This window comes from Urocampus carinirostris, chromosome 17 (genome assembly GCF_059441175.1).
Source record: "Urocampus carinirostris isolate Australia breed hairy pipefish chromosome 17, RoL_Ucar_1.0, whole genome shotgun sequence".
In the NCBI taxonomy this organism is placed as follows: Eukaryota; Metazoa; Chordata; class Actinopteri; order Syngnathiformes; family Syngnathidae; genus Urocampus; species Urocampus carinirostris.
The window spans coordinates 1,677,099-1,701,843 of NC_142365.1; the positions used below are offsets into that span (position 1 = coordinate 1,677,099).

At 40.4% G+C, this 24,745-nt stretch overlaps 1 protein-coding gene across 7 annotated transcripts in view; it reads right to left on the bottom strand.

Annotated features, from left to right (window-relative positions):
• klhl13 (kelch-like family member 13) overlaps nt 1-24,745 on the bottom strand; it is a 41,243-nt gene that overhangs the window by 10,866 nt on the left and 5,632 nt on the right. For 4 of the 7 annotated variants that reach the window (XM_088321197.1, XM_088321199.1, XM_088321200.1 and 1 more), the window contains 5 exons: nt 14,590-14,731; nt 13,260-13,392; nt 12,512-12,708; nt 10,849-11,644; nt 6,677-6,790 (listed from right to left, as the gene is read on the bottom strand). In XM_088321197.1, the coding sequence (XP_088177323.1) occupies nt 6,677-6,790; nt 10,849-11,644; nt 12,512-12,708; nt 13,260-13,392; nt 14,590-14,731 (1,382 nt within the window). Of the gene's footprint in view, nt 1-6,676; nt 6,791-10,848; nt 11,645-12,511; nt 12,709-13,259; nt 13,393-14,589; nt 14,732-18,945; nt 19,018-24,745 lie in introns of all 7 variants that reach the window. The other 3 variants (XM_088321201.1, XM_088321196.1, XM_088321195.1) reach the window with 1 other exon arrangement.

Sequence of the window (24,745 nt, forward strand, 5' to 3'; positions counted from 1 at the left end):
TTTACGGGCTGAGTGCATTTGTCAGGTTCATCTGCCTGACACGATCACTTAAGACAGCTGTGCGGTGCGGTCATACAGCCGGAGTTGATCTGCCGTGACGGAACGAGACAGAAGAGCACTTTCCCGTTGGCCCACCTTGCGACCGGGACCCCGGGGTGCTGCAGGGCAACGGTGCAGCAAATTCTCTCTAATTGGCCGTTTACCTGGCATTCGAAGCCCTGGCCTTTAAGACATTTCCCGACTTGAAATATCAGTGCCGCACGATTGACAGAAATCGAATAAACATTGCGATGTGACGCAGTGCGATCGTGTAATACAGGGTTTGTACGCCTTTTTCAAGGCCAAATTGAAGCAATTTCAAGGCCGAAAGGCCGGGCAAAGTTTGCCAGAAGAACAAATGACAGCGCGACGCCACAGCTAGTACCCTTAGCCGCTTGTAACATTGAAAAAAGAAAAAAGAAATCAATTGAATCAGTCTCTGAAGAAAATCCGAAGAGGCTCCCATAGAGTGAGCACCAGAGGGTGCTCCGTGGATTGTTATTCCATCTGAGAGTCGAGTGAGACAGTGTCGGGATAAAAAGCAATAGCGAGGCTGCAGGTTCCGCCTCTTGCAACATCTAGGCTAACGACTCTGACAAGCCACCCCTGCCGAGCCTGGCTAGTCACCAAGGCCAGCTTCATTACCCACGAAACAGATGACCTAAAACTCTTGGGAAACCGCTAGATTCGTGACCCTTTCATTTGAATCAACAAGGAGACCTTGTGGAAGTCTTGATTACCCAATGCTAGAGAGCAGCTAGCCAGCCGCTCTTTAAATCGCTTTCTTACTCTGAAAGAAGCCCTTAAATGTTGTTATACCTTTTGTATGTCAATAAAGACCATTTATATCACCTGCAATTCAGTTTTTTTATTTGTAGAGCTATAGTTATTTTGTTACAATCGTATTTTGTCTCCATGGACATCATCTCGAATTAAGTCATTATGATTATCACAAAAAAGAACTAGCGCAGAAAATGCACTTAAAAAAAAAACGAAAATTGTAATACAAGTCTGAAAAATTGCAATTAAGTTTTTCCCAAAATTTTCCAGCCCTATCGGGATAGAACAAATATGACTCTTGAAATCAGAGTTGCAACAAATAAAATCGATTATTTACGGATATCTGGCCGATGGGATGTAGCTGGCTGCAAGCAGTTGAGTAGATGCTGTAATCATTGTCGGAATTAGTTCATTAAAGGGACAGTGTGTAATAATTGACCACAAGACGTTGTTGCTGTATTGTGTAGCACAACCGAAAATAAGTGCTAAACATCACAAGAAAAAACTACAGTACAAAGTAACAAACGGTATCATAAGAAAAAACTACAGTACAAAGTAACAAACGGTATCATTCTCTTTATTTTGCCTAACATTTCACATGGTTTTTAGGGGTACCCGTAGCAGCAAGAAGGGCGACAATCAAGTCAGCTCACTTTGAGCTTTATGTTATGTCAAAAATGCAAATCTTAATTGACAAGCATTTTTAAAAAATGCACATTTATATGAGAGTTGATGTATTTTTGCCCAATATTTAAATCAACATTTTGCTCATTACTTAAATCAACATCGTCATTTTTAAAGGGACCGTTTATAAAATGTGACCACTTGTATAGCGTAACCAAAAAACACAAGATTACAGACTACAGAGACTCAGATTGACCAAAAAGCGACATTTTTCTTCAGTTTTTGACCAGTCTTCAAGAAAACATAGCGAGAAAAGTACAGGGAAAAAAAGAAAAGAAAAGAAAAGACAGATGAAAATAAATAAGGAAAGACCGAATGAAGGAAAAAGCCAAAAAAGGAAGGACAAAAATAAAGACAATACAGAAGGAGACAAAAGGAAAAGAAGAAAAATAAACTAGAAAATGGAAAAGTCGGAAAAGTAAAAATAAGGTTTTTGGGGGCACCTGTAGAAACAAGATGACGGACAAAGGTGTTTGCCCTCTGGGTGAGGCTCATGTTATGTAAAATACAGAGTATTTTTTTAAAAATGAACTTTTATTTCATAGATCATGTATTTTTACTTGTTTTTTGTAATGAATGGTGGTATTTTACCACTAGAAAGTGCTAAATATTGCACACGGTCCCTTTAAGTAGAAATAGGACATGACCTCAAGGAACGCTCCAAGGTACATGTGTGGCATGAACACAATTTCAAACCTTAAAATATATGCTAACTAATTAGAACACATTACAAAATTGTAAACCTAGGTTGCTAAAAAATTGTGTCATGAAATATGTTGCCGTAGCGACACAAGTACGCAGTGGCATGGGATTACGGCACAGGATCTCTCATGTGACACCTCCCACGCAGACCCCCCCAGATATCACCCCACCCCCCACCCCCCGCCCCACTCCTGCTCAGGATTTGTCAGAGCTCATCTCTTTAGCACTGGACACGCAGCTTTTGTTGCCATAAAATGAACAAAAAAATGCAAGTGGATATAGTCCCACAGGGTCAAAATACTCATAAATGAAGAGAATTCACTAGGGCCGCAAGGAAGGATTTATGAAAATAATCGATGAATCGGATTTCTGAAAAACATTTTTAATTTCCTTGACTTTGTTGGAAAACTGCAGTTTTCAACGGACGGAACAAATGCACAAAACGGAATATTCTACTGCATAAAACAGAAAAGTTGAAATATATGCAATATACCTGATTTCATTTTTCAATTTTGTAGTAAAAAAAAAAAATACATTTTTGTTTTAGTTTTTTTCAATTTTTAATTATATATATTTTTACATTGCTGTAAAAAAACAATTAAAAAAAGATCTTATTTAAAATATAGGTGAATTTTTATAATGTGCTAATTAAAAAAAATCGATACTTTTTCAAAAATAATATTGTTATCACAAAAACATTTTTTCGATATCGTTTTATTGATTTCTAATTGTTTTTATTTGTCATTGTTTTGTTTTACTTTATTAATTTGTTAGTTTTTAATGCTAGCACTTTTCAAGTCAATGAAGACCTCCCAAAGCGCTTTACAATGTGCTTCACACTTACCCATTCACACACACACACACACACACACACACACACACCAATAGCAGCCATGCAGCCATACAAGGCGCCTACCTGCTTATTCGGGGCATTAGGGATTCAGTGTCTTGCCCAAGGACACTTATATATCGACATATAACACGAAGCCGGGAATCGAACCTGCGATCTCTTGATCCCAAGACGAGCGCTCTACCTCTTGCAGATTGGATCTGCAACCTCAGGGGAAATGTTTAAATCTAAGCTTAAAACACACTTCTATTCTATAGCATATGAATAACCTATGCCCCCAATAAGCAGGTTGGTGCCTTGCATGGCCGCTATTGGTGTGTGAGTGTGTGTGTGAATGGGTAAGTGTGGAGCACATTGTAAAGCGCTTTGGGAGCGCTTCATTGACTCGAAAAGCGCTGTATAAATGCAGACCATTTATCATTAATCAGCAAATATGTAAAATACCCTTTTCCTATCGCCTTAACGAAAGATCATATTCCATTTGGACTTATCATACAAACAAACGAGAAATAGCAATACACACAATGATGTGTAGCAAATTATTTTATCCACAAAAATATATATCAAAAATTTAAAGCCATTTTACAAAATATTGTCAACAAATTCGTTTTTTAGGGTTCAATCTTTGAAAATGGTAAACATTCCCACTATGAAAAATGATATCAAATGTCCTGAAGTATCTGCCCCTTGTGTAGAGTTGACAATAATTATTTAATTAATAATGATCAATTCTGACCTCCCAAAGCATTTTACAATCTGCTTCACACACTAACCGATAGCAGCGTTAGCCATGCAAGACAACTACCTGCTATCGGGGGCATTAGGGATTCAGTCACTTGCCCAAGGACACTTCAACACATAACACAGAGGAGCCGGGAATCGAACCTGCGACCTCTTGACCGCAAAACAAGCGCTCTACCTCCTGAGCTAATGCAGCTCTTTCTGTCCCCTTGAAAATTCCGGTTTCATGATGAAATGGTCACACACTACAAAATTAAAACTTGCATGTCAAATTTGTTTGTATAGATGGAATAAATAGATTTTTTTTTAGAAAAAGTACAATGACTTATGAAAACCTATTCGCATTGATTGAAGTACTTAATGGCTCATACATCACGTGATACACCACATTTATGATCTCATGAGTTTCCAACACTTCCAATAACCAAATTTAATGGATGAGTTGTTGCAGCCCTAGAATTCACTTCTTCATAAAATGGCTGCTTTTGACGTCAAAGATCTACTTAATATTCAGTGCCATTGACAGAGATCACATAGAAAATGTGTTTTGTATTTTACAGGCATGAAAATGGGTCAGGGCTTTAAAAGGTGAGAAGGGTATTTATTCGTGTATAATGCGCACCCCTTATTTAAAACGCAAATTAGTCAATGATGGGTACCATCCGGTATACACCGACTATCACCAAACGGCAAATCAATCGAGTCAAACAAGTTCGCCGCGGTAGCCTCTATCTCGGTATCGTTTTTTTCGTTGCAAACGAAGCGAGCGGTTCGATGCTACTGTGCGTATGCGTCTGCCGCCTGGGGGATTTCCCATTATGCATCATTTTGTGGTAGTTGTGTAGTGAAAGGAAGTCCGTCTCTTTTTAGAGAAGCGGCTTTTTCGGCTCAACTCATTTGAAAGCTGGCGCTCAAACGGCTCACTTGCTTTGATGCATTATATTACCAATGATTATGTGGTATAAAGAAGTTAAGTATAAAAGGAGAAAATGAAAAAAGACAGGTTTGTGGTTATCCCTTTGATCAGTATATTACCAACAATAATTTAATGCAGAAAATGAACTAATAATTTGAATAAGAAAATGTATTATACTACTTAATTCTATTTGCATGTATTTTTTCCTTCTACAGTGAACGTCCAAGCGACTTCATTTTTCATAATAAACCTCATTCACGTCGAGCAACTCAGTATCTCACAACAAAATGTGAATTAACAATATATATGATATAACGAAACACATGTGCAATATAACATGTTAAACTACATAAATAAACACGTTTGAAAAAAAAAAAAAAGGTGTAAAATTATATTGTAAGGGAAAATACGACAGTTTGTAAGGGCATGGAGCCCTGGAGCGCGACATGTATGTAGTACGGTGAATAAAAATAATGTGATATGAGATCAAATCTAATGCGCGTTAAACATTAATAAAACCAGTACTCCTGCCAGCACAAACTACACTAGTCTGAATTCAATCACACCACCTTAAAAGTCTCATTCACTCTGGCAAATCCAACAATAACCCCCCAAATCTATAACGTAGGTCACCCTTTCTGACTACCAAACCGTGAATTTTTCCAAAAAGTGAAATATTTTATGCTTGATTTTTTTGGGGGGGGCAGTGAATGGGTTAATCGGGCTGACGGTGAACGAGTGAGTTTTAATCCAAGTACCGTATTTTCTGCACTATAGGGCACACCCCCCAAAATAGTTTTTGCTCCTATATCTTCCATACATAAGGCGCTCGGTAGCCTAGATGGTAGGGCGCCCGCTCCGAGACTGGGAGGTCGCGGGTTCAAGCCTCAGCCGAGTCATACCTAAGACTTACAACATTGGTACCCATTGCCTCCCTGCTTGGCGCTCGGCATTGGGGGGGGTTTGCTCACCTAATGACTCCCAATACAGCAGTTGGGTTTAAAGACCCAGCGCCGATCGAAGGCAACGAGTCACGTCGATAGCTTCGCGTGACAAAATGATTTCCGGTAGATATCATGTTGATGATTGATACTGGCTGAATAATAATAAATGTAAATGTTATAAGGCGCTACAATGGGAACGTCGACAAAACAGTCAGATAATTCAGTCCAACTTCTTACCCCCTTAACATTCCCAAAGCTTGCAAAGAAGCAAATACGTGTCATAGTCACGTGCGGATGCGGTGTCCGTACGATGTCACTCAAATGCATTGTTCCAAATATCATTCGGAAGGTTAAAGTCTTGGGATTCAAGAAATGCCAACCATTCCTTAGTTTCTATTTTCTTTTTCGCTCGCAACTTTACTGTGCCTATGACAATAAACACTTGGAATTGAGTTTAATTTAAAAAAACATCGATATCACTCTGAAACAAGATACCGGGAAAATATAAATCCGCATAGCTCACCTAAGTTCTCTTGCAGCCTTCATACGTAACCATGGTCTTCTTACAACCGTGAGTGTAGTAAATCCAGGTGAGTAAAATATTTACAAATACAGAATGGTAAAACATGTTTTCTTCGTAGACAACCAAACTTGGTATTCACATTCATCTTTTTCGGCCAATTGCAGGGTTTCTTTTGCCCCTTTAGCCTATGCGAGCCTGTAAATGATAAAAAGGATCCGCCCCCTTTACCTCCGAATAATTTTAGCCAATAGTGATCGATTCAAATGATGATTGACACATTGGTTAGCCAATGAAACGCCGGTATATAAATCCCAGCATACATCGCGGACTACTTCGCGTTCGGGGGAAAATCGAGTCGGCGGCTGCTTGCATTAGTTGCAAGACTTTGCGACTTAATATTGATCCATATATAAGGCGCATGGTCAGCTTTTGAAAAAAATTAAGACTTTTAGGTGCGCCTTATAGTGCGGAAAATACGGTACTTGAACGCAACTTACCTGAAATGTACATATAGCCGCCGTACACCGTCCCCGCGTGTCCATAGTGCGGCTCATTCATCTTTGCAACGTACGTCCATTCGTTCGTCCTCGGGTTGTAGCACTCCACGGTAGCTTAAGGACGACCGAAAAAGGAGGGAAGAGGGGGTATTACAAGAAAGTAGGTCACGACACATGTAAGGAGGACAAACGGCAACAAATGAGGCCTTGGAGGCTCTCGGCGTGGGAGCCGAAATAACTTTGAAATGCGGGCGGCGCATCCTAAAAACCACACGGGCGCAGGAAATTGAAAGACGGCAAGACTGAAATCATTTCTGTCAAAAGTTTCCCAGGATGTATTCATACAATCTGTAACGATCCGTGGAGTGATGTTTACAGGAAAGTGAGTGAGTTTGATAGGTGAGGCGGCTTGTTCTGGGAGTCTTCATTATAGGAAATGAGTACGTGTGAAGGCTCCGCCGACTGCAGAGAAACATCCAAGCTATTGTTATTTTGCCCTTATTAGTGTCATCAGCATAAACAAAACATTTTGACGGCAACAAGAAATAAAAATGCATGCATTTCTTATATTTTCTACACATACTGTATTTTAGCTGCTGCAGTGATGAATACTAACAACCGGTATTAACATATGAAAAGGCTGGCATCAAAACAACAAGGGTTTCTTTTATGATTTGTGTCATGTAGGTTGCACCAAAAAACGATGACAAATAGGAAATTCGTCATCGGGTATGATGCACCCTGCAGTAAAACCAAGTTCTCAGTGGATTGGACGAACAAGTATTTGGGCCACTAATCATCGGTTATAAAAGAAAACCATGAGCTGTTCACATGATTTTACTTTCAACAGAAAAGGCTAATTTCAAGAATTACCTTGAATAAAGAGGATATCCAGAAAGACATTACCGTAAATTCCGGACTATAAGCCGCTACTTTTTTCCCAAATGTTCATCCTTGCGGCTTATTCAGTGAAGCGGCCAATTTATGTAATTTTTCTAACTGCCACCAGCGGCGCTCGAGTACAAAAGGTAAGATTTAGACCGGTAGAATAAGTGCGCCGAGGTAGACGGCATCCTCTTAGTTTGCGTACGAATTGTCAGTCTGACAAAGGTTCTTTCCGGTAATGAGGAAGTCGGCCTTGATGGCGGCAGTTATAAGGAGAAAGATGAGGACGGTTAACCGTGAATTTCGCAATTGCGGTGTGGCTTTCTTTAACAGATACGCATGATGCGTTGCGAGCGTGTTTTTAGTAGCGCGTTGGTACCTTTCACAGGCACGGTTTGGGATGAAAATTATATTATTATTATTAAAGCTTTGAAAACTCTCGGTGTACCGTCTTTCTTTGTAAATATGTGTAATCATGTATAATATGTATTTGCAACTGTATATTTTTGTAATGTATTTATTTTAGAGACTTATTGTGATATGTCTTCTACGAGCGAATCAAAAAGAAGGGGCGAAGCAAACGCGGGCTGACAGGAAGTGGGGAGAAGCTGAGTTAAATCTGTTTGTTGTTGAGGCGGACAATAGTGGATACCGGTATATATTTTTCCCACCCTTAACATTGGAAATATACATTTTTTTCATTGGATTACTTTCAACGGGACCCGGACTTTGAAGGTCTGCATTAAATTCTAATTACAGGTATCATTTTCCGTTCATGTTGCAGATTGTGGTGTTTGGATTGTATACTATATTTATAGTTAAAATCGCGGCACCTAGTCAAATTTGGGATAAGCTTTTGACTTTGCTACATGTTTTAATGTGGGCCCGTGCGGCTTATATACAGGTGCGGCTTGTGTAAGGACAAAACCAATAATGCCCGTAAAATAGTGCGTGCGGCTTATAATCAGGTGCGCTCTATAGTCCGGATTTTACGGTATATTAGATAGCATATGTTTTAGTAAACAAGTGAACATCCTTCAGCCCATTAGGGCTTTTCCTAATAAAACAGAGTGACATGAGCGCAGTACTTTGTGACCTCCAAATTTGGTCAAAAACACAGGGGACAGAACTTGGTAATTGGATCGGCAAGCGTTCTGCGTAGGCCGATTATCCCAATAATCGGTGGGGATTAGGAAATGAGGCAAGAAGAGGAAGAAAAAGGATGCATTGAATTTATCTTTCTACTGAAGTCGCCTTGTCGGGAAAGACCACATGCCAAGAAGAGGAACTCACTGATGATGAGCACCGATAAAAGGAGAACCTTGCCAACTTGGAACATTACCCGATAAAGACCGATAAGCGAAGGTCATGAAAAGATGTTATTTAATTCATCAAAGACCGTTAAAAACAACTTGACATATTCCAATGCTTTGTCACCATTGACCTTAAAACACATCAATGGAAACCAGTGAGGAGATGAGCCCTGTCATGGCTATTACTAAGGCTTGCAGCGCAGTAATTACTTTCCCTACATTCTTGAGAAATTCAAATCATACAATGTGGCTTAGAAGAACTTCTCAAAAACTGATCTAATTACATAACTACATTGTGTTTAATCCGTTGCAAATCATTTAAATAATGGTCAGAGCGCCCTGAAATAGGAAGATTATACAATTGTAACATGTGGTAGGAACATGGGAGAAGGGCTTCTCAGTGTACAGATAATGACAGCCAGTCAGGTTCCAAAAGCACCAAGAAAACTGATAATTTTTGCTCTTTAGGAATACTGGGAAGGAGTAAAATTCATTACGGAAACTCATACGAGACGCTCAGAGACATTGGCACTCATTGTACCTTATATAGGCACAAAGCCAATTCACGATCCCACTTAAAGGTGAAGGATCTTACTCAAGAGAAATGTATTAAAAAGCGAAGGCTTACAGGTATTCCTTAACCATTTTTTTCCAATTAGGCACAGAACATGTAGTGGTTCTCCCCACAATCACGCAAATATATTGCAAGAATATTCCAGAGGACTTGAGAAACTTAGTCTAGAAGTTGATCCTTCTGACTTGTTTGCGGTAGAGCCATGATGTCATTTAGAGAATGCACTTTCAAAATGGCGATTCCAATTAACACAATATGTGGCTTGCTAAGGTGCTGGAATACCTCCAATGACGTCACAGCTCAGGATGACAAACACATGTCGACTTCATAATGAATTGTTTCTGAAAATATTTAAAATATCTATCTATCCATCTACCCTGGTCATATCCCTCGAAGACAACACATACATAAACAAAAAGGGAAAAAGTAGAAAAAAAACACACACTAAAGTTTTTGGACCATAGCCAACCCAAATGCCCAAATACGTTAAGCACCTCGGCACCAGAGTTGGTCACGCTTTCGTCCCTCCAGATAAAACGGGACACATGAAAGCGGCCATGTCACTTGGGTCAAGGTGACACTACACCAGACCTGGGCACTCCGGTCCTGGAGGGGCATACGTCCTGCCAGATTTTGAAGTTTGCTCTTCTTTAACTCAGGTGATAGAAATTATAACCTCGTTAGCAAGCTAGCAAGTGCTCATTAACGATACTGGTGATTGGAATCACCTGTATTGGATCAGAGAAACCTCAAAAATCATGCAGAACATACAGCCCTCCAGGACCGGAGTGCCCAGGTCTGCACTACACACTCTTTTGTTCAACAGCAGGGCCCGACAGCTGTCACTGGTTTACCCCTGCCGCATCATGCAGGTGCCCTGCCCATCCCTTAGAACGCGTCCAAACCTCCCACTATCCTTTCACAACACTTCTCCACTCATTCCTATCACCAACAAGAGCTCTAGCTTCCATTATATTTACACCTCTTCTCCTCTTTCTTCCACTCAGTCGCTTTACTTCCACATCCTCTCACATTTAGTGACCCTATAACTAGGGTTTGCGATACCTTTCGGTCCCCCGCCCCCCTTTCTTTGCCTTGCTGTGTCTTAGGGAGTAAAGATAGAGAGGAGAAGATCCCCAGTCCCCTCGCTCCCTCCACTTTAGTAGCCTGTTACAACACGCAGCGGACCACGGTGGGAGAATTCTCTTACCTCCCAGGGGGGAGGGCCCCTCACCACAGGACATAATTGGAATATACCTATGAAATCTTATGCAAAAAACATGTACCATTTCCTCACATTTTGCGCATTTACGAATTTGGCATTACCTTTAACCGATATAAAAATGAGGATTCAATTCAAACATCTAATTTTTCAGGAAGAAGAAAGGAAAGGAACTCACCGAGCTCCCCAGCCGCATTCCTTCCACCGACGGCATAGAGGTGTCCCTTGAGTGCACTGAGGTGGAAGAAGGTTCTCTTCTCGTTAAGGCACGCCACTTGCATCCACTTGTTGTAGCGGGGATCGTAGCGGAACACCGTGTCCACCGCCGTCTTGCCTTTGGTGTCGTAGTTGCTTTGGCCGCCCACCACGTAGAGGAAGTTGCCGATGACGGCGATGCCGTGCTGGTAGCGCGGCGCGTCCATGGGCGCCAGCGCTTTCCATTCGTGCGCCTTCTCGTCAAAAAGCCGCAGCTCCTTGCTCACCACCAGTTGCTGCCGAAGGACGCCGCCCAGCGTGACCAGGTGGGCGCTGTCCGAGCGGATGGCCGTCCGTTCCGACTGCATGACCGGTTGCATGTAGGGCATCATTTGGTAGTTGCTGGCCTCCAGCAGAAGGTTGACGCACGTGTTGTCCGTGCGCATAAAGTCCACCGTCTGCACGTGGTTGATGAGTTCCTGCGGGTTCATGAGAGGGAAGCGGATGTTCTTCATCAGCTTGGAGGCGTAATCCATGCGACTGTCCTCGTAGCGTAGCCAGCGGCAAGCCGCCTTGAAAAGGTCCAGCTCGGTGCAGTGTTTCAAGCTGTTGCTGGACAGCACGAAAGCCAAGCGCTCGAACGGCAGCTTGACAAACTCGCCGGTGCCCAGCAGGGAGGGGAAGTTTTTCAGTATGAAATTGTTGACGTATTTGTCCACCTCTGTGAGGTTGTACGTGTTGGCAATGCGGCCCACCTCCACGCAGTTGTCAAGGGAAACCTGGAAGAGGGGGACAAGCCAACTATAGTGTACCAAGAGATTTGGATTACGGAGTGAAAAAGCCTCTAGTAAATCATACCAGAAGTCATAATGTAAACATAGATTATTCAGATATTTTCAGAACAATACCAGTAGAAGTATCTAGCAAAAGCAGTCACTAATACTAGTATTAACCGAACATATGAAAACAATCTCTGCCTTCTAAACAATGAGTAATCCCTGAACCCCCCCAAAAAAATAAATGTTCGTGCAAAACTTGTCCTGAAATCCAATTTTTTTCCCTCAGTACAATATTTTCTACGCGGCCCCCTGACTGTAAACAAGTCTGGTTAATATTGTATTCATATAAATGGTTTTGTGCAAAAGCACAGTCGATCAATCGTGAAAGCCTTGATTGAGCATAAGTTAGCCCTGGGAAACTTTAATGTCGTTTACAGTCAACAATTAACAAAATGGTAATGAGATACGATATTGCTCCTTAATATTTGACATTTGAATAATAATCAGAAATCTGCTTCAATGTGCATATATATATATATATATATATATATATATATATATTAATGATTGTTGGGCAAACGTATGTGTTGACCTTACCTTCAAAATTAAATGAAACATAGAAACATTTTAGTTTTGTGATTACAAATGCTTATTTTCTGAATAGAAAAAAAATAACCCATAGGCCAATGTTGAGAGTACAAAACCCCAAAATAGCCACAAATAATTGATTTTAAAGATCGTCAGCAGATAAGCAATCTATTCCCCAAGTAATTTGAAAACAGAGCACCATGTTAATTTTAATTGGGAAAAAAAATGAACGGCCTGTACAACTTAGGAAAAAAAACATGGCGGCAAATGCTTGCTTACCCCAGATATAAGAAAAACCTTGCAGAAATCCAAGACTGGCAGGATTTGTAAGAAACTGGCTGCCTCGAGTGTGTCTTGTAGATTCTCCATGTTGAGCGACAACTTGGCGGTGTAGATGAAGTCGATGATCTTCTTCAGGCCTATTCGGTTGACTCCGTGTAGTTTGATGCACATTAAATCCTGTTCTTTCATCCCACCTAGATTAAGGCAAAGCAGAGGATGAGCAAATAATATTAGATATTACCACACACCTAATGCATAACATAAGAGTGACAGATCTGTGAAAAGTGTGGTGTTCTCGTCTGAAGGAATAAGATCTGCACTTTCATCAAATCGATTGATTGCCCTGCGGATTACAACAAGGAAAAGCCCCCCAAAAGACACACACACATGTAAAATCTCTCATCCTTGATAAATGTTTGCTGTATGGTTTTTTGTCCACGATACCATTTGGTACATAAATGTATTCCTACCATCCTCTTCACAGATTATTCTTAGCGGCTTAGCATACAGATTCTCACACTGGCGTAGGATGTAAGCACAGGGTCTTTCTTGCTGGAACAAACACGACTGGTACAGTGTTTTAGCATTGACGTGTTCATGAATGATTAAAAATGCTTTACTTGAGACTAGAATAGAAGGAAAAAGATTAAGCAACAATTTAATGAATCATCGGTGTAGAGCCCACGCAGTAATTATAGCAGAAGGACACTGGAGGAACAAATGGTTTGAATCATTTTTGACCTACCCGTGAACATGGCTTTGAAATAGTCGGAGGAAGAGGCCATCATCGCGCGATGAACGGGAAAAGCTTCGTCCCCGTCACCGGCCACCAAAGTCACGTCACATAGCAGTCCCTCTATCCTAAGCTGGTCGAATCCCTAAAACAGAAAAAAATAATGAAAATAAATGCTTCATTATTTGCAATTGTAGTTGAAATGAATTACCGTAAATTCCGGACAATAGAGCGCACCTGATTATAAGCCGCACCCAGCACATTTTAAGAGGATAACCGCTTTTGTACTTACACAAGCCGCACGCGCCCACATTAAAATATGTAACACAACCACAAAATTAACCCAAACCCGACTGAGTCCCGCGATTGTAACTGAATATAAAGTACACAGTCCAAAAACCACAGCCGGCAAAATGAAAATGATACCGGTACTTAAGGTTTGATGCAGACCTGCAGAGCCTGGGTCCCGTTGAAAATAATCCCCCAAAAAAATGTATATTTCCAAAGGTAAGGGTGGGAAAAATATATATCCAAAATTGTCCGCTGCATACACAAACACGTCTCACCTTTACTCCACTTCCCATCAGCCCCCGTTGTTTTCGCCCCTTCTTTTTGATTCATCCGTGGAAAACATATCAGAATAAGTCTCTAAAATAAATACATTACAAAAATATACAGTTGTAAATACATATTATACATGGTTACACATATTTACAAAGGAAGACGGTACACCGAGAGAGTTTTCAAAGCTTTAATAATAATATTATAACTTTCATCCCAACACAGTAAACGGGTCTGTTGAAAAAAAAAAACGGTACTTGTAGAAATCACGGTAAATCATCTCATCTTCCTCCTTATAACTGACGTCATCAAAGTAGTCTTCCCCAGTATGGGAAAGAGACTTTGTCATATAGACGTCGTTCCACGCTCCCTTATTCAAAAACACGCTAGCAACACGCCAGCAAAGTAAAGTTTACGTGCAGTAGCTCTGTTTCCATCTTTATCGGACTGCTCGATTGCTTTTAGCTTGAAAGCTGCGTCATGTGCCTTTCTTATTGCAATTTACATGGTGAGGATATGTCTACGCTAATTTAAATTGTGCACAAGCTAAGAAGTTGCAGTCTTCCTCGGCGCATATATTCCACCGGTCTAAATCTTACCTTTTGTACTCGAGCGCCGCCGGCGGCTGTTAGAAAAATGACATAAATTGGCCGCATCGTTGAACGTTTGGGAAAAAAGTAGCGGCTTATAGTCCGGAATTTACGATATGTATTGAAAACGTGGGTTTTTAGAAGGCAGATGTAGATCTCGGCTCAAGGTTGGCACCGAAGCGAAACCTCACCTGAAGAACCACAGAGCTGTGAGTGTTGCTTGTGAAAAAGCGCGTGTTTCCGGTCTTTGATGCCTGAAGGTGAGCGCAGATGCCCATATCACCGTACCCCAGAGCCACTTTCATGTGAGTGTCGTCGTCCTCCACGAGGGATCTGAGAAGAAAAAGGCCATTTTGCTTTTACTAGGAATCCTGTATTTTCACAGCACACGGTCCAGAATGGCTCCAAAAGAGCGGCTTATACCACAACAAACCCTGGATCAGCCATTGTTTTTCACTAGAGTGCATTGAAGCGAGATGCTGATGGTCAAAAACATATTATTCCATCTCGTGTCACAAGAATTATAATAAAAATGTTACAAACCAAGATTTTTTATTTATTTTTTAAAACACCAAAGTTTTTAGTCAATAACGAGACACACAGACAAATACTAAACACAAAAAAATTGATTTGTCCTTTTGGGCAAGGGCTATAAGATGAGAAACCTGTAAATGCAACAAAGATCACAGCCTTTTCTACCCTTGTATCAATCAACATTGCAATTGATTTATAGCACTAATGACTTTGCTCATTTTAGGGATTTCTTATTTCAAAGTAACACGTAAAATCCGAAAAAAAAATATTGAAATAAGAAAAAGGTTCATTTTTCATGAACTTTTTTTTTTTAACCGCCGCAAAATCCTTACATTTTACAATTGTAAAATCTGCACATTTTAGAAAAGTAGGGGGGGAAAAAAATCATCCTTAAAATAGGCAAAATTATAAGTAAAACGATTGTTATTTTTCATGAATTTAAATAGAATGGGAAAAGTCATTAAAATAAGCAAACAGCTCATAGAGAAGGCTTTAATTTCAAGATTATTTTTTTTTCTCTGAGATAATAATTTTCGGGCAGCACGGCGGCGCAGTGGTTAGCGCTTGTGCGGCACAGTTCATGTCATGGGAACCTGTCGTGGGTTCAAATCCAGCTCCAGACTTCCTGTGCGGAGTTTGTATGTTCTCCCCGTGCTTGCGTGGGTTTCCTCCGGGCACTCCGGTTTCCTCCCACGTTCCAAAAACATGCATTTCAGGTGAATTGGCCGGTCCAAATTGTCCCTAGGTGTGAATGAGCGAATGAGTCTGTCTGTCCCTGTGTGCCCTGCGATTGGCTGGCAACCAGTTCAGGGTGTCCCCTGCCCACTGCCCGGAGATGGCTGGGATGGGCTCCAGCCCCCCCGCGACCCTAATGAGGATAAGCGGTACGGCTGATGAGAGATGAGATAATAATTTTCTTATTACAAACATTTATAATATAATATTTCTTTCATACTTAAAATCTGAGCAAAATTAAATGTAAAACTAACATAAAACCTGATTTGTTTTTGTAAAGTTAAAATGTTATATTTATAATTAGATAAGGTAAACATTTTTGTCAATTGATATGTCGAAGATCCTCGGGTGGGCACATTTCTGAAAAAATATTTCACCAGGGTTATAAAACAGATAGAAGGTTAAAATAAAATGCATTGAACTGTACCTCCTAAATCAGAAAAGTCAAAATGCAGTTAGATTACCGGCTAAAAGTGCTTACTCAAAATCTATAGCTAGGTATAATATACATTATATTTGAGACATTCCTGCTTGAGGATCTGTACATAGCCATGCGCTAACTCAATGATATTTTCCCATTTTGCATAGACAATAGATTGCAGCATTGATCTATCATGATCAATTTGGTCAAGTGAGATGACTTCACTGATAACAAAACGTTTTTTGATTACAAATTGTCCGAAACACTTTGGTTGGTTTGTCGGGAGATAAAATTCCACCTCAAGGAATAAATAAAATTGACTCGATGTCCAAAACTGACCAGAAGGGATGAACATAATCAAAAGACGTGATTGAGATGACCTTCGCTAATACTTGACAGAACTGTGACATTTCATGCGGTCCCCAGCATAGATCAAAAAGTTTTCCTTGATTGAAGAGATTTGGGGCTCATCGTACAAACAGGATTAGATTCCTTGTGAAGTGTCTAACCTTTAGCTGACCTTTATACTTGGACTGAAAAGATCAGAGCAGAAAGACAGAATGAGAACGCATTTATTATAGGATGAACCATTTCGATTTGGTAAATGAGTTGTAATGCCAAAGTACTGGTAGCCACATCATGAAGTTGCACAAAAAAGCGGGACCAAAATTTGCATTATCCCAGGCGTTTATCTGCATTGCAGCCTATAATAAACCGTGCAGCACCTCGGGGGGCATGAACATAACGTGAGGCCAGTGCGTTTAAATGAATAGTGCAATAGGTAGGGCAGCCTGGGACAACAAATACAAGTGAATTTCTTCTAATGACACTCTAGTGACAATTTTCTTAGCTTTTGAGATTCGCTCAGGCTTTTTGAGAGTGTTCCCTTTAATACGGTGACGTTTTTGACAAGTAAATGCAAAATGGAAATAAATAACTGGGCGTGTACAGAGATTTTAGAGGTTTGAGAAGATAAATAAATATTACTAAGGCTTTCAAAACATGGGGTTGAGGGTCTGGTTGTATCTAGTTTACATACAATAGAAAAATGAAATCAGTTTCAAAAACATTCAAAATTGAGTCATTCATAGGCTCATTTCAGTGAGATGAAAATGATCATGCGTGATGCTATAATGTTTGAAATAATGAAATTAGAAAGTTTGTCCGTTACAGGAATCAAGCAAAAACAATAATGTGCATCAGTTACGATCAAGCTCCCGTAAACAGGCCGGCGGTATTTTAGAGCAATAAAGATGTCAGTTCATCAGCAGAGGGAAACACCAACAAAAGACCTCTCTAGCTTACGCCGAGATTTATTTACACATTCAGTGAATAAAAGGATTGAAAATATCAGCGTTGTTCTCAACTGGGTACAAGTATTGAATTGTCAGGGGTATCTCACTTTTTAAATGTTGGTTGGCCTGGTTTTAATACAACTTAGTTTTACAAAAATGTCTGCCACTGCATAGCAGTAAATCTGTCTCTAACTGAGGCCTTCGGATGTAGCAGTCGCATACTGGCAATGTTGAAGCGAATGAGGCAGTGCTCAGCCCAGTCAATGGAGGTCCTCCCCTATCCATTAACTTGTGCTGTGATTAAATCATCTAAAAAAGATCCCAAAATCAACCCAAGAATTCCATAATATGCTGCATGAATCTTAAGTTGTCTAAAAATGGCATTTTGTGTTAGTACAATGAGTTAAAAACAAATACCCGACCATGAAAGACTGACATAAAATGGCCAAGTAACAATGCACACAGAACGAAAATGTTTGGGGCGGCAGTAGCTCAGGAGGTAGAGGGCTCGTCTTGGGATCAAGGGATCCCAGTTTTGAATCCCGGCTTGTCCGTGTTACATGTCGAAGTGTCCTTGGGTAAGACACTGAACCCCTAATATCCCCAATAAGCAGGTTAGCGTCTTACATGGCTGCAATACAAGGCCGCTATTGGGAAATGTGGAGCACATTGTAAAGCGTTTTGGGAAGTCATTGACTTGAAAAGCGCTATAGAAATGCAGATCATTTCAAGTTGTAACCAATAAAATTTAGGAATTAGGTGGAATAAATCACTCAACATTCTCAAAATGGTCACCCCTACAGAAGGGTAGGGGGGGAGAAAGGTTTTTGTAGCTCAGTCGACAAATTATAAATGATCAAAATGTAGAGTTTGGATTAATGCAGGCACATTTAAAAAAAACTGGGTTGACTTGTACTTTAAAATGTTTAACAACAATGATAAATTGGGACATTTTGGCTAATAGAATAAATGAAGACCCATGATGCACACTACTTTTCTCCCGGAAACGAATTAACTTTGGCCAACATCAACCAACATTGTTTATTGCAAGTCACATTTCACAAATGATACAAATGGCAAAGAATCCCCATCAAACCGTCATAAAAATGACAATGCTAAAACAGCAGAACTTCAAAAGGTTGAAGACCGTGAAATATCAAAAATGATCCACGTTTTCTAAATACACCTTGTGTTATTGTTAAAGACTTGGCGTTGATACCATTTTAATTTTGCTTAGATCCCCAAACTACATTTATTCTATCGACATAATTTGTGTTCAACCTTTATGGTTCCACTGTATGCGAAAAAGACTTCACTTATATGACAGTTATACGACAACGCTAGTTGCCACTAGTTTTACAATCTACGGAACAGGAAGACTAATGGGACTCTTGCTAACAAACAACAACACACCAGACAGATGTCACTGCTAGCGCTGCTAAATTGAATCGCTTTCAAATGAAGGTGAAGGGTCACACAGGATGGTGATTCAACTAGAATACCGCCACAGCTTTAACAACGCACAGTGATCACAATCACAGAAAGAAGACATTTCCATTTACCCTGTAAGGTGGTAAGGCGGACAGGCAGCGAGTAGAGAGGGGTTTGTCCACACCACAAAGGAGTGATGGTTGCTGCCGGAACGAAACAAAGAAGACAACAGCTGCAGTATCCGACATGAGAGACGCCATCTTTTACAGGGGTTAAACCCGAGTTTGGAGTAGTCCGATACGGTTTGATGCGATCGTTGAAGCGTATTGCCATATTCCCGTAGATCCTAGAAAGTTGACACTCATTCGTTTGGAATAGTTATTGTCGCAAGATGAAACTTGTGACATCAAATAGACCATACTGGTGAAATGCAGAAAATTCAAATAAATACTCCCAAGACTCAGGCACTGCAAGGAACTTCTTACAAATGCATGGTAAATCTTTGCATTTGCATAACTCATCAGATAAATCTGTGGTACTGCCGCTTTTGGATTGCTGAAGTGGTGGCCACATAAATGGACTAGGGTTCCACAATTAGATGTCAATTTACAGTTTTCTTGGGGGAAAGGGCAGATATATATTTGTGCGAGGCATTTATCTTGGGTAGATTATGCACCCAATGACAATGCAGCATCCCCAAAGGAAGGCCACTATTTGAAGTACCGTAAATTCCGGACTATAAGCCGCTACTTTTTCCCCAAACGTTCAACCCTGCGGCTTATTCAGTGATGCGGCCAATTTATGTCATTTTTCTAACGGCCACCAGCGGCACTCGAGTACTAAAGGTAAGATTTAGACCGCTGAAATATATGCGCCGAGGAAGACTACAACAAGTCAAGTCAGTTCAATTCATTTTTTATTTGTATAGCCCTAAATCACGAAGAGTCTCAAAGGGCTTCACAGACTTTTACACTATATTACACAGACTATTAACTTCTTGGCTTGATTAGCGGTGAGAAATCTTTCACTAAAACTGGCTGCATGCGAAAGGCAAGTTTTTCGCAAGTCTGCCAGTGGATCCCGACAGCGTGGGGCAGCATAAAAAAAATCCACCATCACCAACGGGTTACGAAAAGCCGCTCTGCTGCGTGACGGAGAGGAGGGCACACCAGCGACAGTGACAGCGCGAGTGAGGCTGCGTAAGCGTGGGACGTCTATATGACACTGTTTCTTTCCGACACTGAGGAAGACGAGTTTGATGGCTTCAGTTCTAAGGAGAAATATGAGGACGGATTACCGTGATTTTTACAAGTTACGGTATGTTTTTTTAACAGACCCAGTTTGCGAGCGTGTTGCTACCATTAACTGCGCGGATGAAAGTTATATTATTATTATTAAAGCTTTGAAAACTTTAATTTGTAAATATGTGTAACCATGTATAATATGTATTTGCAACTGTATATATTTTTGTAATCTATTTGTATTTATTTTGGACACTTATTCTGATATGTTTTGGACGGGCGAATTTAAAAGAAGGGGCGTAACAAACGCGGGCTGACGGGAAGTGGGGACCAGTAAAGGTGAGTGTTTGTGGACACGGCGGACAATAGTGGTTATTTATTTTTCCCACCCTTACCTTTGGAAATATACACTTTTTTCTTTGGATTACTTTCAACGGGACCCGGACTCTGCCGGTCTGCATCAAACCTTAAGTACCGCTATCATTTTCCGTTCATTTTGCCGGCTGTGATTTTTGGACTGTGTGCTTTAATGAAGAATATTCAGTTACAATCGCGGGACCTTAAGTCTGGGTTAATTTTGTGTTTGTGTTACATTTTTTTAATGTGGGCGCATGCGGCTTATATACAGGTGCGGCTTGTGTATGTACAAAAACGGTTGTCCTCTTAAAATGTGGTGGGTGCGGCTTATAATCAGGTGCGCTCTATAGTCCGGAATTTACGGTAATCTGATAAAGCAAAAATCACATTACTTCAGACTTGATGGAAAATTGTATTCTACCACTGACATCATATGTCAAAAAACCACAATGTGCAAACATTAAATAAAAAAAGTCAAAAGAAACCACGAGATGGTAAAATTGAGAGAATAAATAGGGAATGAATGAAAGTGGCAGTCTTTCAAATCCCCGCTCATGTCAGAAGAAAGCTTAAGAAACATCCTTCCACGACTGACAGTTTAAGAAGCTAAAGTCAACTTAGTTTTTCCCACGAGATGACAGTGGCTCTTGAAAGATTTCTAAGAATAGCTTTGCCGTCTAAGCTACGAATACTAAAGATTTTATTTTAGATTGTATAGTACCTAGCACCTAACAGAAGATTCAGTCAAGTCCACAAACACATGAGCAATTATATGATTTACTCAACCTGAATTTAAATGTCAGGTATACATTTACAGTAATCGTCAAAACACTGTCCTCAAGTAAACTACATAAGGTCTAAAACCCCCAAATAGATAAGATTCACTTAACAATGCTTCAGTCACATAAAGCAAGACATGAATGTTGCTTTTCAAAAAGCAAACACTTAATTAGACGTCAAGGACACATTTTGTCCAGATAAGTCCATTTGGTAAAATAGCAAACTGGCTGTTTGCACTTTGCAGGAAGTGTCTGAAGCAGCTGGGCGGGGAGAAAAAGAAAAAGAAGACACTTGCAGTATTTTTGATACATTTTCTGTTTTACTGCTCCATTCCAAACGGCAAACAGACCTTCAGGCAGATTACATTGCGAAATGACGCGTGTCAGTGCATATGGGCACATGTAGAGTATGAAAGCAAATTCATTAATTAAACTGTAATAATCGAATTGTGATGTAGCAAGAGAAAACTACTTATAGCTCTGTCAGGTCAAATTAACTATCACTTTTAATTTGCTGATGATAGTTAATTCGTAAAATATCACAATTTGGTCCTTGTGTCCTGATTTAGTTTGTTATGTCACAGCTTGACGCATCACAGAAAAAAAAAACCTTTCTGAACCACAAACAGTTAAGCGGTGGGGGAAAGGCCTTGCATGTGGGTGGTGTGGACAATCTCTCAACATGCACAAAAATGCTAAAATCCACCTGACGTATACTGCAGGAAAACAACCTAGAACCGGATACGTTCATAAATAAAAAGGGACACGGTCTTAAAAAATAGCACTCGTGGAGTTGCTTTCCATTTCTCCGAATAATTGCAAATGCAGGTTTTAACAACCACCAAAATGGCTGTATTTTGACAAAAGGCAGGAATATACAAAATTCTATGGTGCAGAACAGTGACATGGAGGTGAAAAGCAGTAAACCTGGAATATTACAGCACTGTGTTGTCCTTGTTAACTTAAGACCAAAATCACTTGAGCAGAATTTGACCAGGTTTCAAATTGAAACCAATTAAAAGATGTCCGACATTTTTTTTAGACCAGTACCCGTAATGCAGTGGTTAGCGCATTCGCCTAACGCGCAATAGGTCCCTAGTTCGATACCGGGTGGAAACATGTTGGGCTGGAGAGGGATGAGCACCCCCAGGCTGTACTTGCCCAAAAGACACCGCAGGAAATGGTGCCCCTACTACCCTCGTGGTTAAAGGATCCAACCAACCTAACTCTTGAGTATATCAATACCAATACCGATACAATCAGGATATAACCATTTCCAACCCTCGAAAGAGAATAGCTCATATTTTTAAATCCTCAGAAAATGGCAATTTTTGTTTTTTTCCCCAATTTGAATTCTTAATTATTAAAGAGCCACTAGTAGCTGTGCGCTACGATCGTGATAATCGATGCCTTAAAAAAGGCTGTGAGATGTACAATACTGATACCGGTACTCCATCCATCCATTATCTGCACCGCTTGTCCTCAGTAGGGTCGCGGGGGTGCTGGAGCCCATCACAGCCATCTTCGGGCAGTGGGCAGGGGACACCCTCAACTGGTCTCAGGGCACACAGGGACAGACAATTCACTCGCTCATTCACACCTAGGAACAATTCTGGCCGGCCAATTAACCTGACATGCATGTTTTTGGAATGTAGGAGGAAACCGGAGTGCCCTTAGGAAACCCACGCAAGCACAGGGAGAACATGCAAACTCCACACAGGAAGGTTGGTGGCTGGATTTGAACCCATGACCTCAGAACTTTGCTGCACACGCGCTAACCACTGCTCCGCCCGATACCAGTACTCACCCAGAGTAAAAATGTTAATACTGTATGCTAAATATGAATGTTGCTAAGGTGAAACAGCATTGACTTGAATTAAAATGTCAAACAGTCCAATTTTTTAGTATGCAATCAATACTGTGTTCCTAAAGAGAACACTCTGCAAGCCACTAGAAATTAGCATTACTTGGTAGGTTAGAGAGCCATAAAAGTGTGGAATTTAAACATCATTCTTGGGGCTAGCATAGTTAATAGCAAGCAATTCTAGCATTAACTGCAGATGACTTAAATAATGCAAGACCAGCAACAAAGTTTGGACTAAATCCCATTTCAAGATTAATATGTATTTAGCTATACAAACTAATTGAACCACAAGAGAAAATGAGATATCTAAACACCTTCCACAACAAATAGCTAACTTCATTTTAAAATTGGGACATAAAACATTGCAAATAATTAATCTTCTTGAACCCCTTCGCATGAGAGGGTTTAATTTATTCAGTAGATGTAAGATTCAAAGCGCAGATGATTACAAAAAAAATTGTTGCCAGCTGTCAGGTCGACAACATTTTGAAACACGGGTACTGCAGTTAGATGAATAGATCAAAGAACCTTGGTCGGTATTGAAGCAGGTTTCTCAAATCACATGAACCGTCTGTCAGCATAAAATATTCCACTGCGTGTAGCAGCACAATGACAGAAATCTCTCAGGAAAAAGCTGGAAAATCTTTCAAACATTTTTTTACAATACGCTACAATAGCAGAACAAAATTGTATCCAGAACCATAGCTTTGGGAAAAACCTCCTGCCTAGCAGCATGCTATTAAAGTAAAAGACAATAAAGGACTTGAAAAAGAGAACAGTACTGTATACCCTTACCACTGAGTACCCTATAATTTCGACCCCTAATATCAACTTACCCAAAAATGACAGCTTAAAATAGACATATTTCAAAATAACAGGCTGTCTCCAGAGAATGAGTGAGGTGGAGCTCCAGGGCTTGACATGCATGACTAGCCAGTGCCTTAATAAGACATGCAAACGCCCTCCAAAGCCACTTGTGTGCTCCTAAAGAGTCCTTAATGTGCTTTCATGCAGTATTCCGACACTGAAAGGCATATTAATTGCAATTTTCTTTCATTTAAAAAGGATGTCAAGTGACGTTTGATCTCCAGGCTATTAAATCTGGGTGGGGATGTAATCAGACTAGGAGTCCTCAGTGGTCAACTGTTTTGGCAAGCCGAAACAAGAAAATCGTGCAAAAACCAAAGGGTGGGCGGAATTGTGATGTTTTTAAAGCATTGAAACTGAGCAGATGGATTATAAAAGTACCAACATCAGTTAACTATGTCCCTCGTTTACCTTTTGGGAAAAACAATAGTGGAGTTAATAAAAATAAAAAGTCTTACTGGGCAGATTTTCTTAAAGATTGTAAAATGAAGCTCCTAAGTAGCTCCCAAGTGCAAATGTGAATATTGCATAAATCCACTTGAGAATTCCAATATAATTACCTAAGAAGTAGTCCCATTTGCCCTTAAAATATTTAAAGTCACGTTTTCGCTCCTTTAGTTCTGAGCCATTCTTAACAGAAGCATTAGCAAGAGCTAACAGAAGAAGGCAAAAAAGAGGATAGCAAAAGGTTGTGTGAAGAGGGACCTTTTGGTCTACCCTCCCCCCGTTCTAGAACAGTAGCGGATGACAATAGCTTCTAAAGCAGGGCAAGCCAGGCATCCTGACAAAGGAAGACTCCTCCCGAGCCGGCGACTTCTTGTTT